Source organism: Neophocaena asiaeorientalis, unplaced genomic scaffold (assembly GCF_003031525.2).
Source record: "Neophocaena asiaeorientalis asiaeorientalis breed wild unplaced genomic scaffold, Neophocaena_asiaeorientalis_V1.1 scaffold133, whole genome shotgun sequence".
In the NCBI taxonomy this organism is placed as follows: Eukaryota; Metazoa; Chordata; class Mammalia; order Artiodactyla; family Phocoenidae; genus Neophocaena; species Neophocaena asiaeorientalis.
Window position 1 is genome coordinate 1,527,222 of NW_020174429.1, and position 16,377 is coordinate 1,543,598.

Here is a 16,377-nt window from a genome sequence, read left to right on the forward strand (position 1 = left end):
TGACTGGTGAGCTGAGAGAGGAAGGAGAACCAGGTGACAGTAAAACTTCCCTCCAAGGGGGCATCTTCTCCTCCTCTCCACGAATCCAGACTCCTTGGCTGGAGGTCCTCGCTCCTCACTCAGCACATTCTGCCTGGGCTGCTGGCCACCCTCAGGCACGGGCGTCTTGTCCTCCAGCACCACGGAGGACACGTGTCCCCTGCAGCAGTCCTAGCACATCAGAGGTGCCCAAGGGATGTCTGCGGTGACGGCAGCTTAGTGCCGTGTACTGCAAACATGGGGTTTCCCCTAAATGTCCTTCTTTCCCTGACCCAGGGTCAGCCACCCAACGGGGGTCCACACGCCCACAGCCCAGTTCCAACCTTGTGGGGCTGAGTCAAGTCCAGGTGACAGAGGAGAGCGTGAAGGTGCTGCTGCCACAGCCCCTACCTCCTGGACCCGGAGGCCCTGCCCACGTAGCTCGCCGGGCAAGCAGCTCGGGGCCCACCTTCCCGCTGATTTGAGGTGGTGGGACTGGAGTCCCAACAGACTCCACCAAATAACATCTCTACAGGGTTTGGACCAAGGAGTAAGGCCAGAGTCAGCCCGTGAACACCACCACTCCCAGCACTTCCTTGCCGAGTGAACTTGGGCAAGTCTTTTAACCTCTCAAAGCTTCCAGTTTTGCAGGGGGTCCTAGGGAGGATTAAATAATTCCCTTAAACGCTTAACATCATGCCTGGCAACTAGCTAAGCCTTCAATAAATGGTAGCTATTATTATTATTAAAGAGCTTCCTGGCATGCCGATGCAAGTTAGAGCAAACGAAAATGCCTTTGACAGCTCCCTAATGCAACACCTTCCACCCCACCCCTCCTCCACCACTACCACCTGGGAATTAATTATAGCCCTCCTTGGGTGTTTTCCAGACGTGCATTTTACACTTATTCTAGGTTGCAGAACTAGAATAAATGGAGGCAGGTTTCAGTTCAACTGATAAAAAAGCTGCCTCAAGTGGTAGTGAGCTCCCCGCCACCTCATGTGAACAAGCTGGCCCAGATGACCATTTGGCACTAAAGCTCTAAGTTAACATTCCTCGCTATACAATTGTATTAGAATTCCCTCGCATTAAACAGTGGTGCCAGTAAGCTGTAATTCTTTGTGTCATTTGGCAAAATGAAAAATTGGCAATCCTACTTTGGCCCTCCAAAAATTTTTTTCTGAAATTGTACCAGTTTGTGATATCTAAAATCTTAACTCCCACTTCAAAGAGCCCCTTCCTGGGTCTAAGGTTTAAGACCCCCTGACATAGACACCTCAACAGCCCCATTTGGTGCCCGATTTGAAGCTATTTCTTGTGCAAGAGGTCTTGAATCCAAAACGTGGCTCAGGGACTTGCCTGGTGGCGCAGCGGTTAATAATCCGCCTACCAATGCAGAGGACAGGGGTTCGATCCCTGGTCCGGGAAGATCCCACATGCTGCGGAGCAACTAAGCCTGTGCACCACAACTACTGAGCCTAGAGCCCACGTGCTGCAACTACTGAAGCCTGTGCGCCCTAGGGCCCGTGCTCTGCAACAAGAGAAGCCCCCGCTGCCAGCAACTAGGCAAAGCCCGTGCGCAGCAACAATAGACCCAACATAGCCCAAAGTTAATTAATTGAAAAATAATAAAAAAATAAAACATGGCTCAGATCAGTGAAAATCCCAGGGGCGATACCAGCAAGTGCCACTGGGGCTAAGCTGGGCTGGGCCAAGGGAATAGAGAACTGGAAGAGTGTCAAGCAGACGCAGAGTAGGGTCTGCCCAGACTCCTTTCAGCCTACTCCACCCCCCCACCCCCCCACCCCCGGTGAGTGCCCAGTACAGAACTCAGCGGACCCAGATCCCTCCCTCCCACCATCAACACTCAGCCCCAGCCTCATCTCTACTCCAGGGCTTCAGCCCTCAGGGAATCTCTCCTGGAACCCAGTGTGGCAGTGACCTTCCTCTGGGAAAGGTGCAGTCCTCTCAGGACTTAATGTAAAGCAAAGGAGGCAGCAAGCAGGAACTGGATGGACCCCAAGTTCTTGGGACTTTACCTTCCCATCTTATCTCCCAGTGCAACCTCCTTCCCAATCATTCAAAACGATATTCCCTTTTCTCAACTTTTCAGACTTTGAAAAATCAGCTGCCTTTGTAACTCGGGGCTCCCCGAGGTTGACCCATTACAAATTCAGGACACCCACCAGCTGCACCCTAAGGTTCCTGCCTAACAAGAAAGGTGGTATCTGTGTAGGTACGTGTCTTTCTAGGATGCAAGGAAGAGCAAGCCGTTCTGGATCGTCTCTCCCTTTTGTGGTCCCACCAACCGAGCTTCCTCCCCAACCAAGCTCTGGGAGACCCCAGCTGTCCCAGATTCTGATGGCTACATCCCGCTGCCCACCCACCAGAAGAAAAAGGAGCTGGAGGACAACATGGAATCAAGTATACATTTTAAAAATTGTTTAATGGAACATAAACTCCTTTAGAAAAACATTCAGCTAGGTGATAACACCCATAGAAAAAAACATCAATCTTGTGTTTCTTTTTTTAATTTGGCATATTTGTTATTTGCATTTATATTAAAGCAAAGTGCATCTTTTATTTTTGTTTATACACATTGCACAATACATAAATAATGATGCTTATAAAACGTCTTTATATTTACAAGTAATAATATATTTATATATAACATAAAATACATTTTTTCTTTAATAAATCTCAGGGGTTTTTTTTCAGGAGTCCTTTTTCTCTCAAAGCACTACAATGCTAAATTTCCAATGAGAATGCTTCTCTTGTTCATTTAAACCTTTGTAGTTAGAAAAATAGCTTATGTTAAAGTCTAAACATGCTCATTGAGCTAAGAGCAGTGTCAACGTATCATACGAGTGTATGAGTTGTAGAAGAAACGGAAGAGTTAGGTGTCAGCTCAGGATGGTACCTTGGGTCAAGATGGACCGAATCCTTCTTGGTGGGGAGTAGGGCGGCTCCCCTCGCTGGTCTAACAGCAGAGCTCAACACACAGGCTGCAGAGGGGAGGAAAGTGCTGAGCTGGTTTTCTGAGTCCAGGAAAAACCTGATGTAACCAGGGCAGGGGAGAGGCGGAGGGGCCTGAGAGGGCACTGGGTGAGCAATACTGTGATGGGGCTGCCCCGGCAGCCCTCGGGAAGCCCATCTCAGAGGTATCCAGGAGCAGATGGCCAAAAAGGAAAGACACGACAACGGCAGCAGGGTGGCCGGAGGGGAGTGAGACAGCATGGAAAAACTGGCAGGGTGGCTTCTAAGAAGCCTGCGGACAGGCCAATGTCCTAGAAGGGGAGAGGCGGGATGGGGGCTTCCCCAGGCTGGGGGACAGAGCCTCGCTGCTGGCCGCTGCTGGGACACCCGCTGCCCCACTGTGCAAGTCCAAGGAGCTCGAGGGACACAGCTTAGGAGCGCAAACCTCTCAGCGGTCAACATCCGTAGGAAACACAACAGAGCACACCGCTTCCCCCATCTGTGTACACACACACACACACACACACACACACACACACACACACACACACTCTCTGTCTCTCTCTCTCTCTCTCGTACACCCTGACGAGGGCAACGAGGACCCCGAAGTCGAGGCCTGCCCCCCCATTTACACTGTGTTCGGTGGTACTGACTTTTGCTTCCCCTTTTCACGCCTCGGTGTTCTGCCAACCATACCACCCGCCCCCGCCAAAACCCCCGACAATTCTTTTCATAAGCTATTTCTCAAAGAACAAAACAGAACATAAACAAGAACGAGGGGAAGGAGGGGAGAAAAAAGAAAAAAAAAAAAAAAACCCGACCAAAGAGTTTGCATGAAAAGCAAGCACTCAGGAGGAAACTATTAGCAGCAAAGTAGTTTGGACCGGGCCCGCTAGGCTCCCGCTGTCCTCTCCCCACGTGGCTACCGGCTGTTGAAGATGACCTCCAGCCAGCACGGGCAGCTGCTGATGAACTGGCGGGTGTAGCACTGGCCCCAGCCCTTCACGAAGCTGATCTGCACGGTGAAGCCAGTCCACGGCTGCTGCATGAACTCGTGGTCGTTGGGCCGCTGCAGGCTGTACGCTTTCTCGTAGTCAAAAGCCTTGATGGAGAAACCGGGGAACACTTTGTGTACCAACAGCGTCCTGGAGTCCGGGTTGTCCAGTGTGGCTGACTTGATGAAGATGGGGTAACTGCTGCGGTTATACACCCACACGCCATCCACTTCCCGCGTGAGCTGGATGCCACAGCCGATTTTGCTCCGTACTTTCTGCACCAGCTGACTCTTGTTGTCCGAATTGAGCTGTCCGAGGCAAAAGCCATTCCCCTGAGGTAGATCATAAAAGATATCCAGGGAGGGCTCCTGGACACAGTAGAGCCTCCCCACTCTCGTCTTCTCCTCCCAGTATGCCACCACGCACCAGTGTGACCGATCCCCAGGCTCCAGAAGAAGTTGGGAATCTAGAAAACAAAATGGCGGACATGGTTGGTGGTGATGGAGACCGTCCTTTTTCCTCATCCTCCCGAAATCCAGATCACACACACCCCCATGATCAGCCTGTCTCTCGGGGCAAGACAAAAGGAGGGAATGGGGTGCTGGATGTGCTGCAGGCCGAACAGTCCTCCTACTGGGGCTTGGAAATCTTCACCCAGTGATGGAAGAGCCTTGCCTCTAAGCATGGGGCTTGCTGGGGAGCCTCTTCTCTCCACTCCCCACACCCCGTCAGAGACCCAGGATACCAGCACGTGTGCCCACCTGGCCAAAGGAAAGCCCCATCGCTCGCTGCAGAGCTCAGAAGCCAAGACCACTTAGTAACTTGGCTGGTCCTAGTTTTAGGGCTAGAAAAGGCCTTACAGTTGGATGGTCTAGAATTAACAGTTCTTTAAACTGGATGGAACCTTGAAGGCCAACTGCTCCAGCCCCTTGTCATCCTCACGAGAAAACCTGGACTCAGAAAGCTTGTTGCTCAGGCCCCAGGGATGATGGAACCAGACCTAGACCCCAGGACCACCTGCTAAGCAGTCTTTGTGCTTGTTGTCTCCCAGTTCTCAGATCAGTGCCTTGGTCATAGGAGGCGCTATCCGGGAGGGAAAAAAACTTTTTTTTTTTTAAAGAGGAGGAGTCGCTGCAGAGTTTATTCCCCGCCACAAATATTTATTTACTTATTTATTTCTTTGGCTGTGCTGGGTCTCAGTTGCAGCACGTGGGATCTTCGTCGCTGTGTGTGAACTCTTAGTTGTGACACGTGGGATCTAGTTCCCTGACCAGGGACCGAACCCTGGCCCCCTGCATTGGGTGTGTGGAGTCTTAGCCACTGGACCACCAGGGAAGTCCCATATCCAGGAAAAATTTTAAAGGACGTGGTTTGGGGTAAAAATATCTATCTTCCTAATAGAAAAATAACTCTCAATGTGTCTGTCAGTGGCAGCTCTGTACACGTGAGTTCAGGTAAAAATGCCAAATCACAACCTGCAAGTTGGTGTCAGCCCAGACTACCTTAACTTCCTCCAGCCCAGACAGAAGATGATGTGTTTAAAGTGGGTACCGCCATGCTTGCAGGGTCCTGCCTGCTGCATCTTCCTTTTTCTTCCCCTTCCCTACCTAGAAGCATCTAAAGTCGATGCCCTGCCCCCTTCCTCCCCTGGAGGGCCCACCCCGGCTTTCCTAGACATGCTTCTTCGCACTGGCAGCAGGGGAGACTGGGGTGATTCTGGTAAGGTGACTCCCAAACAGGCGCTCAGAGATCTTTACAAGGGGGTAGTATATGAAAGGAAAGGGGGCCCTGGAGGCTGGCATTCCGACTCCTCTAACTCCTCCTTTAAGCTGGAGCCGGCAGGGCAGGACTCAGACTGGGAACTGTAAGTCTCCCCAGCCCAGCCGGGCTGCAGGAACACTGGTTTGTCGTGGTAGGGCGGAGACCGGGAAGTCTTATATTTGTTAACGAAAATGGGGAGAGACGGGGGGAAGGCCTGGCAGGCAGCGGAGGCGGCCTCCTGCCCTCCCTGTAGGTCCCTGCTTCTCACTTACTGGGGTGGGGGGCTTGGGGCATGAAGTTGGGGGTGGTGTGTGATGTCTTTGGGTTTGATTGGCCTTTTTGATTTTGGAACCACTGGGTTTAGAGCCTGGATGATGATGGGTTATACAGCACAGCAGCTGGGGGTGAAGGAGGGCTCGGGTCTCGACTGTCCTGCTGCCCCAGCAGGCTGGGTAACCAGTGCAGCTCAGCACACCAACTCCTTCCACGTTAACAGGCACGTAAGGACCTGGGAACCAGTCAGCTGCATTAACTTTACATGGAGGTGTCCCGTGAATAAGTCTGTACAAAGGCGCTCGGTGACCCACTGAGGCGGCCACAAACACCCACCCTGAGCACCAGTCGCCTGGACGCCCCCCACCTGGCCTTCTCAAATGCCTGCCCTGCCAGCTACACAAGACGGGGAAGCTGAGGGCTCCTTCCTCCCCTCAACCACCACCCCACCGAAAATCAACACCAGAAACCTGGCCCATCACCCCTGACCCCGACATTCATCTCTAAAGCACAAGTGTGAAAGAGGCTGTGTGCATGGACATGAGCACACTTGGAGAGTGTGCTATGTGAACGTGTGTTTGCACGCGCATACACAGGAGCATATGGAGAAACGAGAGAGGCACAAGAGCTCCAAGCAGGTGAGTCATCAGGCCTCAACTTGTTTCTGCAAAGTATCCATCAACTGCTAATAAACTCGCGAGCGCTGGCCATCCTCTGAACCCTCTTGCCGAGGGAGTTCAGCTCTGAAGGCTATACCAAAGACCCATAAACACCCACGTAAATAAAAATGCTCTGATGTCCAGGTTTGCCGGGTTGGAGAAAGCCCTCTTCTGGAAGGCACAGGGCGCCCACCTGCCTGCTTGTTTGAGGCGGGAGAGCGTATCCAAATGTAAGAAGTTCTCACTTATTATCCCAACTCAGGACAACAAACCGGCCTGGAAAGGAAGGCTCAGGAGTCGCTGGGAGGGAAGTTCAGGAGACCCTCAGCGGAGCCTCACAATACTTTGTTTCATGGAGCCCGGCTCCCCTGAAACCTGGCACCCGCCAGAGTATGGGGGTTGGGGGAGTGGGAGGAAGGGGGTGGGAGCCTGAAGATTGAGTTGCCCCTGTGCCAGGCCCACCGGCAAGGGGGTAGGGAGGCGTGCCTTGTCTGCCTGGGGGCAGAGGAAGCAAAAATGCATCCAGTAATTTGCTGCCAGACATCCCCTGGAAAAAGAAAAAGCCTTTTTCTGTTGAGGTTAATGGCCCGGCCCAGATAAACGGCAGCGTGTAGGTGCCCCTGGATGTGAACAAGGCCCCTGAAAGCCCACTAGGTGTCCTAATCAGGGGCAGCAGGGCCCCCACGTGTCGCCCCACCATGTCACCCTGCAGTCCCCTAGTGCCCTGATACCCCTTCTCCTTGCTGCTCCTGAACTCCACAGCTCTGAGCACAGAAACAGGCTGTCAGACAAACCCATCACTGGAGCGAAGGCCCCTTTTACACAGCACGCTTCTGGGGGCCCAGTACAACGCCCCAAATGGCCAGTTCAGACTCCGCTCCTTAGCCCTGAAGTACCCGCCGTCTGGGCTCATTTCTAGGAAGCGCTCAGCGTCATCTTCAGAGAAGCACAGTTCCTGGAATTGGGCCCATAGCCCACAAGCATCTCCCCACAAAGGTTAGGGCAGACGCTTAGCTCCTGGGGGCTTCCCAGGCCTCCGAGTGAGGAGCTGGGAGGACCCTGCACAGAAAAAAAAAAGGCCCCCTCGTTACAAGGACTGAGGAAGGGTCTTAGTATCCTGGTTGCCGATACTTAACCTCTGAAGGCAAAACTCACGGTCCCTTGTTAGTTTCCCTCAGCTTTTATAACCTTTTCTGGTATTTTCAACTTCTCCCTCCTCAGAAAACTGTACCAGGGGCCTGTTTTAAAACTGTATTTGTGCATTCTAAAGCATCCAAAAGAAAAGCTGTGTTGTCAAAAGCTACCTAATCAGATGCCTGCTCACAAGTTTTTCTTTTTATTACAGTTCAGGGAATTCGTGGACCAACCCCAGAAAAGTGCTGAATCAGCCTAAAATTCCTTTAAGGTTGTTTTTCCCCCTCCCCTTCCCAATTTCCCTTAAAGCATAAAATCTACCCTTTAAAAGCAAAGCGGGAGGCCGTGTGGAGAAGGAGAAGGATTGGGCCTCGTGTTTGCACTTGCATTAGGGAAGACCACTTAACAAGGAGCTCCATGCCTTATACAAAGAGTTATTTAATTACCCTGGTTGTGAATGAACAGACCAGACCCTCCCAGAAGACCAGAGGCTCATGAATGAATCTCATGCCTGGGATCGCAATGGCACAGGGTGACCAGACCCTCAAGGCCTAGGTAAGAGAGGAACTTCCCCCTTTTAAAATTTTTGATTTGAAGGTGTAGGAGATGAAGAAGAAAAAAACTGGAGGGAGGGGCTCCCCTGGTGGCGCAGTGGTTGAGAGTCCGCCTGCCGATACAGGGGACACGGGTTCATGCCCTGGTCTGGGAAGATCCCACATGCCGCGGAGCGGCTGGGCCCATGAGCCATGGCCGCTGAGCCTGCGCGTCCGGAGCCTGTGCTCCGCAACGGGAGAGGCCACAGCAGTGAGAGGCCTGCGGACCGCAAAAAAAAAAAAGAGGGAGGGAGGAAAGGCCAAGTTCAGTGCCTCGACGGTACCATGTCCGGTCTCCAATTTAGGAAGTTGACCGTGAGGCCAGAGAGGCAGAACTGTTCCAAAACACCCAGTGGGATTCTGAGAACGCTTGAAGTGAGGCCACCTCACCCTAGCTGTGTCCACACACAGAGGTGGTGCTGATGGGACAGGGGTGGGGGGTCCCCAAGTTTCTGACTTTTCAGGACAGGGACATACTTGGGAAACGAAGCAGCACAGAGAAAGCCACAGAAGCAGGCACCCGCTGAGTCCAATATGCCCACTGCCAGGGCAACCAGGGGGCTGGAATAAAAGGCGGGCGGGTGTGTGGGGGGCGGGGGTCTCAACCCACTCTCATCTCCGCAAGGCACTTGGATTATAGAGGGATTATTTCTCTTATTCAATATTCTGGTTATCCCACGGTGGGATGGGTCTGCGAGCCCCCTCCCCAGCGGTCCAGCAGAGCACACGGCTGGGGATGGAACCTGGGCAGAAATGGCTGCCTCACGCGGGCTGATGAGGGCAAACGAAGGGCACACATGCAGACCCAGAAGTAAAGCCAGCAACCCTGGAACGCAAACGTGGCCACGCCTCGCCCTCTCAGGTCCAGGGTCCTCCCTCCTCGGGACTCCGGCGCCACCAAGGGTTGCCTCATCCTGTCCTTCCCCCTACATCAGTCATCCCAAAGGTTAACAGCTTCATCGGCCCGGCTCCCCACCCTGGTCAGGAAACTGTTCAGAGAGCAACCAGCTCATTTCAGGGACAAGGACTGAGATAAAAGGGGACTTGGTGCCAACCCGTCCCATCCACTCTCATCCCAAACACAAGTAACCAAGTCTCTCGCTGGTCTCTAGTTTTCAGGAGGAAGCAAACACATAAAAACTTGCTTCGGTGTCTGGGCTCAGTCTGGGTTCTGGGGTCAGCTCTAATCAGCCATGCTTACAACCTCACCCGGGACACAAAAGATGACGCCAGAGCCGCCCCCTCGGATTCTTGGGGCAGCGAAGACAGCTCTGGGGTTTAAAGCAAGCTACCATGGGGGTTGAAACTAACTCAAAACGTTTCAGGTTAACTCTCAGTTACCCAGAAAATGCTCACACCCAACCCATCACCGCTACCCCCAAGCTCCTACACCAAACGGATCAGAGAATGAACTCTGGCTGGTAGAAAGCAGGACGGAAAAGTTGGATTTTTTTTTCAGAGCTCTGCAACAAGGTTCTCCGCTGAGGTGGCTGGGCTGGGGGGTGGGCAGGGGGTGCCACAAGCTCTCCTTCAAAGGCCAGGGTGCTTCTTCAGGTCCCTGGGCCCAACCTCACTCCCTCACAGCGAGTTCTACCCGCCACGGAGCTGACCAGCTACGGAGTCAGACACTCCCCCTTCAATCTGCCTCCCATGTCACCTTGGTGGTGGCTTGAGCTCATCTCTAAAATGGAGCTCCCAGTACTGGCCACGCTGGCATTGTGACAATTTGATAAAAAGCAGCCAGAGGCCAGGGCCTGGCCAGGAGCCACAGCGGAGGGTCTCAGCTCTTAGGGGCATATTATCTCTTAGGTTCTCCAGATGCTCGGAAAATGCTGACAACTCTTCGCCCCACCCCCCCCACCCCCAGGTGGGACAACAGTTCTGGGCTGATACCTTCACCTAACGAGCATTTACTATGTATAGTTCTGTTGAAAGGGGCTCACAGAAAGGGGACCCTGAGAGGCTGCACGGTATTACCATTCCTATGTTAAAGGAGGGGCAATGAGACACACATCACCTGCTGCAAAGCAGAGCTGGGTTCAAGGCCAGAACATTGGCTGGTGTGAGCTGTGTGTGGGCGGCCACCTCAGGCCTCAAAAGCCACTAGTCCTCTCCAAACACTAGAGGGGAAAACAAGTGTCCTTCCCAGCCCACTGTGGAAATGCTATGCCTACCGTGGCCCCCGAGTATGGGGTCCAGCTCCCTCGCCCCAAGCAAGCCAGGAGTGAAACGGCTTCTTTGCCAGCAGGCTGCTGCTCTGTGACCTTGGCCAAGCGGCTCTGCCCCCTCAGAGTCTCAGTCTGACCAGCCCACAGCTGGGGCAAAGGCGGCTGGGGCAAAACAGCCCCATGGGCCCCCTTCTGGCTCTGATGGTCTCTGGCTACACTGTGGGTTTCAGTATTCAACAACACAGGTTCCATTTATTTCTACTACCTTCTGGAGAGCAAGAAAATCACTTCGGGGAGCAGGGCACATTTTTGCATTTCATTTGCAACAATAAAACAAAACAAAATCAAAAGGGAAAGGAGATTTGAGTCAGATTTGGCCGTGTCCATCTATCACCATCTTATTTCCAATGCCCACCCATGCTCCGCGCCCTGAAGCTTCTCAGCCACCATCACCCTCCTTCCTCTTGCAAACTCCCCTGGGCTGACATATTTGGCAGGTCCTCCTCGTCTAGAAGACTGATTCGTGACTGTGCCTTACAAACTGTGCCTTACTAGAGCTAAAAAGTACTTCCCTACTCCCCGCAACGGGCCACAGCCCCACCTCCTAAAGCCCCTCAAACGGCCCAAGTCGGAGGCCCCCAGCCCAGGGGTCCCTCCTGAGAGCAGTGTTTTGCCATCAGAGAATATAATTAAGGGTAGCGCCGGGGAAGGGGGGAAGCCACACAGATCAAAAGCTCCCATCTGTCTCGCCAGCCGGGCTGACGCGGCTTCCTGTGCCCCAGCCTTCAGCCATGCAAATTATAGCGTGTACCCGGCTGCCTGCCTTCTGAGGAGGCCAGCTCTGCCCAGCTCCGAGAGGCCTCAGAGGAAGGGTGGGGACTCCCAGCCCGGCCAACTCCATTCATAATATTTACAGTAAATGGGCCTCCCTGGCTGGTGGTTAGCGTGCATCCAGCCTCATCCTTTTCAAGTCTCTTCCACCCCAAGCTCCCACCGTCGTCCCCCCCACCAACTTAACTCAGCAGCTCCCTTCAGAAAGGGGGGGGTCACACACTTGCATACAGAGCCCCCCAGACCTGCCTGCACGGGGGCATTATCTGCTCACCTGCCTGGCCCCTGGGTAGGATCCTGGCCACTCCCCGGAAGACACAGCAAGGAGGACGTGCACACAACAGAAGGGTGTGCACGTCACATCTCTAACTCACCCACCCCCAACCCGGGGAGAGTCCAGAAATCCCCCCAAACTCCACACGTGGATTCCCAACTGGCGGTGCGCCTCCCCTCGCAAACACAGATCCAACAAAGGAAACTACTCTTAAAAACCACCAGGAAGTCCCTCATTTTCTTCTTTTTACTGACCACTTGTAAGTACGCTGGCTACGCGTTAAAGAAGCTTAATAAACACAGATGCACATTCAGCCAGCTTTCTGAAAGGACACAACCCCCAGAGGTGCAGGTCTAGGGGCTCTGCGGAAGCAGCTTTTGCTGTGGGTCTCAATTTAATAAAGCCCCCGAGCTGCACGGACCCTCCAAGCTCCCTGCAAGGTATTCCAGCCCCAGACGCGGGCCCTGCCCCACCCCGTCCTTCACACAGCTCCAGCTCAACTCTCGTTTTTCTGGAGGGCAGAGAATCCTTCCGAAGAAGAGGAAAAATCCAGTGAGACACAAAAGTCCTTTTCATCCCTCCCCTCCCCCAGCTCCCCTTGTTCCATAACAATTATGAAAACTGTTGGATGGGATGGCATTTTGGACACTTACTGCATTCCGGCCAATAAATTCCAGCGCTGGATCTGATGGAAAAGCCTTCCCTCTCCGGGCAGCTCCCTGGCTCCCCGCCCCCTGCTCACTCCCAGCCCTCATTCCTTCTTTCTTTACAACCCAACACCAGGGCCTGGCCAGGGCCGCACCGTGCTTACAGGGAAAAACAAAGTACGACAGAGTGGAGACAGTGTGCAGACTGGAAAAGTTAATCATTACTTCTGTCTGCCTCCGTAATCTAATCTCCCTGGCTTTGACACACTCACTGCTCAGCCATCCCAGCCCTTTCACCCCCCAAAGCACCCAGGACCTCCTAGGTGTGAGGCCCCCCGCCTCTCACGGGCCCTCCCACCCCTTAGCCTCCAGTGAGGAGGCCAGGGGTATGAAAGCCCCCCTACCCTGGACCACCGTCACAAGGCCACCGCTGCTCAGTGCCGTGTGCCCCAGATTTCGGAGGACTCTGGGCCTCACATGAACGCGGGCTCCAATCTGGCCTGTACTCCTGCAGAGAGCCAGGCCACCCCTCCTCCGCTGTCCTCCTCCCCCCACCCCATGCCACTCTCCTCTCACTTCCCCTGCCCCAGGGCTCACCCTCAAGTCCACCCAGTTGCCCCATGGGATCTGTGATCCATCTATGCAGACACTCAAGTCAGGATGGCCCTGCCTCAAAAAACTCAACACAGAATTACCACATGACCCAGCAATTCCACTTCTGGGTATATGCCCAGGAGAACTGAAGCAGGGTCTTGAAGAGATAGATACCTGTTCACCCATGTTCACAGCAGCATTATTCACGATAGCCAAAAGGTGGAAGCAACCCAAGTGTCCACTGAAGGATGAACGGATATCTGTACACATTTAAAAAGAAAGGCAAGTCTCACACCTACTACAACATGGATGAATCTTGAAGGCCTTACACTGAGTGAAATAAAACAAATACAAAAGGACAAATACTGTATGAATCCACTCATATGAGGTACCTGGAACAGTCAAATTCATGTCAGGAGCTGGGAGGAGGGGGGGATTGCGAAATTAGTGTCTAATGGGCACAGTTTCAGTTTCGAAAGGTGAGAAAGTTCTGGGGGTGGATACCGGTGATGTTTGCACAAGCACGGGATGGACTTAATGCCATTGAACTGTACACTTGACAAGGGCTAGAATGGTAAATGGTATGTATATTTTACCACAAAAAGAAAAAGGCCCTGCCTCTCCTAATGCTCTCGTGTACACCCTGCCTTCTTGAGTACAAGGGATTCCATGGGATGGGGCTAAAGGACCCCTGGAAATGTATGCACATGCATTTTTCTGGGGAAAGTTCCTTCAGCTTTCATTCATTCTTGGAAAAGTCTGCAAACCTCAAAACGTAAAGAACTACAGCCTTTTCCTTCGCCGGTGGAAGAGGCCATTAGTTACCCACCACCTCCGCAAAAGGGGTCTTATTCTCACACACCTTCAAATCCAAGAACCGAAGATCACAGGATTTCATTCAGTACTGCAAGGGACTTGGAGACCAGGTCCAACTGCTTATTTTGTAGATGAAAAAACTGAGGTCCAGGACACAAAAATGGCTCAGTGAAGGCCATGCAGCCAGCTGATGACTGTGCCCCCATCCTCAGCCCAGGAAATCAGGCCAGCCCCAGGGGACTGAAATTTGGAGGGTGGCCGCTTTCCCTCCCATTGTAATTCTCTCCAAGCCCCCTCCTGGGGCATCTGACAAACACTTGAAATGGGGGTCAGCTTCTGAATCTTTGCAAGCCCCTCCAAATCCAGGCCTTTTCCCAGGAAACACCGCCCCCCATCCACAGTGGGCATTAACTGTGATCCCACTGAGCTGGAGATGAGGCCCATCTGTTTTTAAGAACTGTATACTGTTGCAACCAGATCACAGGAAGAACCCAACTCCTGCTTTTCCCTCTTGGTTACTGATTAATGAGGGGGAGGGGCCGTGCTGGCTACGAGGCTGCCCTGGGGCTGGCAAGGTCCCCAGGCTCTTTCTGAGCTGAGCTGCTCTTCCTGGCCCTCTCTAGCCTCAGAAGCTCACTGGGGAAGGTGACCGCAAGGTGGGAAAGGGTGACTGGAGATGGTAATTTAACCCTCCAAGTGGCAGATGCAGAAAGGTGAGTTTACTGACAGTACAGTCTTTTCTTGGCATTGTCTTTTTTTTTTTTTTTGCTGTCCAAGGGCCTCTCACTGTTGTGGCCTCTCCCTTTGCGGAGCACAGGCTCCAGACGCGCAGGCTCAGCGGCCATGGCTCACGGGCCCAGCCGCTCCGCGGCATGTGGGATCTTCCCAGACTGGGGCACGAACCCGTCCGTGTCCCCTGCAACGGCAGGCGGACTCCCAACCACTGCGCCACCAGGGAAGCCCTTGGCGTTGTCTTTTTTTGTTCCTGTTGAACGTCCACCCCAAGTTAAAAAGTAAAAAGGCAACACAGAAATGAGCAAACACGAGAGACACCAACAGTCCCTGGCCTGGTGATCTGAGTGCTCACGTCTGAATGACAGAAACTCCCCATTTTGCAAGAGGAAAACTGGAGTTGAACTCAGTTCTTCCCTTACTACCCAGGATCTAACCAAAGGCCAAAAGAGCTCTCCCGACTCCACAGAGGACCAAGGATGATTAATTAAATCAGTGAGCTCCGAATGAACGGAGCCACCAGTAGGCCTCGGGGGAATGGCCAGGGGCCAGGGGCAGGATGCGCAGTGAAAATGAAACCCCTTGGTAACTGGGTATTAGATTACCTCGCGTAAACCCACCCACAGGCGGGCCAGAGCTTCACACACTGGCTGGGACCTCAGAAATGAACTTGACCATCAGATTTTAAATTAAAAAGCAAGTGTTGCATCCCCAGATGGTCCTCATGGGAATCAAGCCCACCGGAGTTATAAAAAAAAGTCCAAGTCCTGGGCTTTGAAAATGTCCCACCTCCCCTGTGGCTGTAAAGACATAAATGCTAACATTCCAGGTGCCCATGCCACCCCCGCCCTGCCCCTTGGCTGGTCACCTCCACTCTGCTGGGCTCCCAAGTACCACCAGGGTCTGGATTATAACCCTACCTCCTGCTGTTGCAGCTCTTATTTCAGAAGGAGGCAGACCTCTGTTTATCCACAAGCTTTGCTTTATCTCAACTCTCAACAGACCACACAACCGAAGCAGAGAAGCTGTGCTGGCCCTGCGTGCTCAAACAATCTCCCCAGGGGCCCATCCCTGCACCTCCCCCATGTCTTACAACACCTCACCCCATGGCTGAGAAGCTGCCCCGTGCCTGACTCCAGACAGAGCCACATCCTGTTCAAGGACCCTCCATCTCACTGACGCCAGAGCACCTTCAGGCAGACCATTACGTCTGCAGAGTCCAAGAACTACATCCTCCATGCCTGGCAAAGCGTGGCACATAGTAGGTGCTCAGTAAATAATCGCTAAATGATTGGACCACAGGAACACGCTGGTTTCTCCCAAAGCAGCTGCACCACCACCGCCCCCCAGGCCCCAGCTTTACACCTGGCAGAGCGAGGCCCGTGAGAACCCACCTGGGAGCGGAGCGTGCATGCCAGGCAGGGGTCAGCCAGAAAGGCCTAGGTCTGACCCCAGGCTCCCCGTGGAGGCGGGAAAAGAGCCCCTGTCCTCAGCTACTTCCCTGCCAGCTGCGGCTGATCCCGGGAGGTGTTTCCAAGCCAGGCGCCGGCCAGGCAACCTCTGTGGGCTCACCACCTGCCCACAGCATTCTGCCTTGGCGTCCTGCTCTGTTTGGACAAGTTAGCCTCACCGAATGTTCAACAATGCTTTTACACACCCCAGGGCTCTTGTTGTGTTATGAAAACAAAACAAAGCCCACTAAGGAAAAAAGTTGGGGGTTGGGGGGAAATGGGGAGCAAGCCAGCCACACACAGATCTCTTTCTTTCTGGCCTCCATCCTAAAGATGGCTCCTTGACAGCCCGGGTCGGGGCACTGTCCCATGTTACGAGAACAATGACATTGTCCAAGAGGGGACTTAGAAACCCAGAGATGAATAAATGAAAACTGTTTTCACACCCAGCACAA

The 16,377-nt window shown here is 53.2% G+C and overlaps 1 protein-coding gene across 2 annotated transcripts in view; it reads right to left on the minus strand.

Moving 5' to 3' along the window:
- Positions 1-2,438: 2,438 nt before the first annotated feature.
- The window catches only part of SMAD7 (SMAD family member 7), a 29,967-nt gene continuing 16,028 nt past the window's right edge, over positions 2,439-16,377 (minus strand). For both annotated transcript variants that reach the window (XM_024756794.1, XM_024756793.1), the window contains exon 4: positions 2,439-4,455. In XM_024756794.1, the coding sequence (XP_024612562.1) occupies positions 3,917-4,455 (539 nt within the window). In that variant the 3' untranslated portion in view covers positions 2,439-3,916. The remainder of the gene's footprint in view (positions 4,456-16,377) is intronic.